Source organism: Acyrthosiphon pisum, chromosome X (genome assembly GCF_005508785.2).
Source record: "Acyrthosiphon pisum isolate AL4f chromosome X, pea_aphid_22Mar2018_4r6ur, whole genome shotgun sequence".
NCBI classification, from domain to species: Eukaryota; Metazoa; Arthropoda; class Insecta; order Hemiptera; family Aphididae; genus Acyrthosiphon; species Acyrthosiphon pisum.
Window position 1 is genome coordinate 123,866,759 of NC_042493.1, and position 2,254 is coordinate 123,869,012.

General features: G+C 33.5%; 1 protein-coding gene across 1 annotated transcript; it reads right to left on the reverse strand.

Annotated features, from left to right (window-relative positions):
- Positions 1-1,024: 1,024 nt before the first annotated feature.
- On the reverse strand, positions 1,025-1,871 carry LOC103307663 (zinc finger protein 239-like). The gene has a single exon (XM_008181239.3). It carries the CDS (start codon positions 1,754-1,756, stop codon positions 1,025-1,027), a length of 732 nt encoding a protein of 243 aa, XP_008179461.1. The 5' UTR covers positions 1,757-1,871.
- Positions 1,872-2,254: the final 383 nt, after the last annotated feature.

Genomic DNA, 2,254 nt, shown 5'->3' on the forward strand with positions numbered 1-2,254 from the left:
CGTTAACAGTACATTTATTTAAACTCTGTTTTTAGAATTTTTAAATGTGCCTACCTAGAGATCATACTAAAATTACGTGATATTTTTTGTAAGTAGGTACTACATACGGAACGTCTTATTGCCGTACATAATTCTATTTTGCAAACGAGAACCCATTGATTTACAGAAAACTATTTAGTGGATGATTTTTTTGAAAATGTTCATGCATTTTAATTAAAAATATAATGAGCAGTTTCTGAGTTGTTAAAATGTTAACACTAACGGTAATAATTCTTATAAATTAATTTACAAAAATGCGAACTATATTAATATGTAATATTAGAATTAGTAGATAGGCGTTGAAAAATTTGATCATTTTTACAAATTATTTATATTGATACAACAATAGTAATTATGGTAATAACTAACATTTTAAAATCATCTTAAGTTATTTATTATACTTCCAGCCGTAAGTCACCGTGAACCCGAACGTAACTTATCGCTAACCATTTTTTGTACGTTTAATTAATGACGTCCGACACGTAATATGAAATATTATGAATTTTTTTATATATACTTTACTCTGTCGGTAATTTGAGTGTATATCGTTAATAAATGTTTTCTTGGAACTCATAACCTCAAACAACTATATAGTCTTGTTTGTCTTCAATCATAGATTGAAATGACCGCAATATATTATCACGATTCCGAAAACATGACAAGTGTAACACCATTTCGTGTACAGGCTAACCACTCGCATGACATTAAATTAACTGTTGCATCAATTAGTGGTAAAAAAATATCACAATAACTCATAAAAAAAATGACCGGTAATTATAGTTACCGCAGACCTATAAAGGGTTTCAAAAATTTTTTTTTTTTTTTAATTCAGTGACAAAAATAATGTATATAATAATTCAAATCGTGAACCAAAAACCGACAGTGTTTTCGTTACAGATATTGAAAAACAAACGGATTAATAACTGATAATACATAAAAGAAACAGACGTACGTCAAAATCATTAAATCCGGACAGGGCGGTGTATCACGTTAGGTTTGGCTTCTCTCTAATGTGAATTCGTCGGTGTTTAGTCAGATTAGAACTCACAGCAAATGATTTTTCACATACGTCACACGGGTAAGGTTTCTCGCCCGTGTGCGTCCGCTTGTGAACCACCAGGTGGACATTTTGGCTGAACCATTTATCACATACGTCACACGGGTAATGCTTCTCTCCTGTGTGAGTCCGCTTGTGAACAGCCACTTGGCTACTATGACTGAATGATTTTTCGCATATGTCACATGGATAGGGCTTCTCGCCCGTGTGAGCCCGCTTGTGAACAGTCAGATTGTGACTTCGACTGAACCATTTATCGCATACGTCACACGGGTAGGGCTTCTCTCCCGTATGCGTCCGCTTGTGGACCGTCAGTTGGCCATTGTTTCCGAACCATTTGTCACATACGTCACATGGAAATGGTTTCTCTCCCGTGTGAGTTCTTTTGTGAACCGTCAGTTGGAAATTGTTACTGAACCATTTGTCACAAACGTCACACGGAAATGGTTTCTCTCCTGTGTGAGTTCTTTTGTGAACCGTCAGTTGGCTCTTTTGACAGAACCGTTTGTCACATACGTCACACGGATATGGCTTCTCTCCCGTGTGAGTCCGCTGATGTGCTTTCAGATGACCGTTCTGAATAAATGTTTTATCGCATACGTTACACGAATAATGTTTCTTGAGCTCACGATTCCTCTTACCAAATGTGAGTTTGTTCATTTTATGCTGTTAACTCCACGGAAAATGTCACAGTTATGACGTATATTTTCTATGGATATTCTAAATAATAGGTACACGATGAAATAAGTTATCAACGTTTTACCTCATTGTTTAATGTTATGACTTATAAAACCGAATTGAGTTTGTTTTGATCACCAGGGTATTCTAGTAATATGTGCACAGTCGATTAAAATGTATTGAAATCGTCAGGTTATCAAGCCAGCATTATTTATAATACCATTTAATTAATTAGATAAATAAACAATTAGACAGAAGTATATTTTAACTTTGACTGATATATCGAGTAACCATCTCCTTACAACAAGGTTTCAAATAAGTAAATGTTATTGATTCATAATTAATCATTCAAAAGACAAGCGTATGTTATAAAAATTAATTTATTTCTTTTGTGCTATTCCCTTTCTGATATCATCATAAATATATATCACATTTTAGAACAATTATTAAATTAAGTTAAATGAAAAATAACGAATAAAA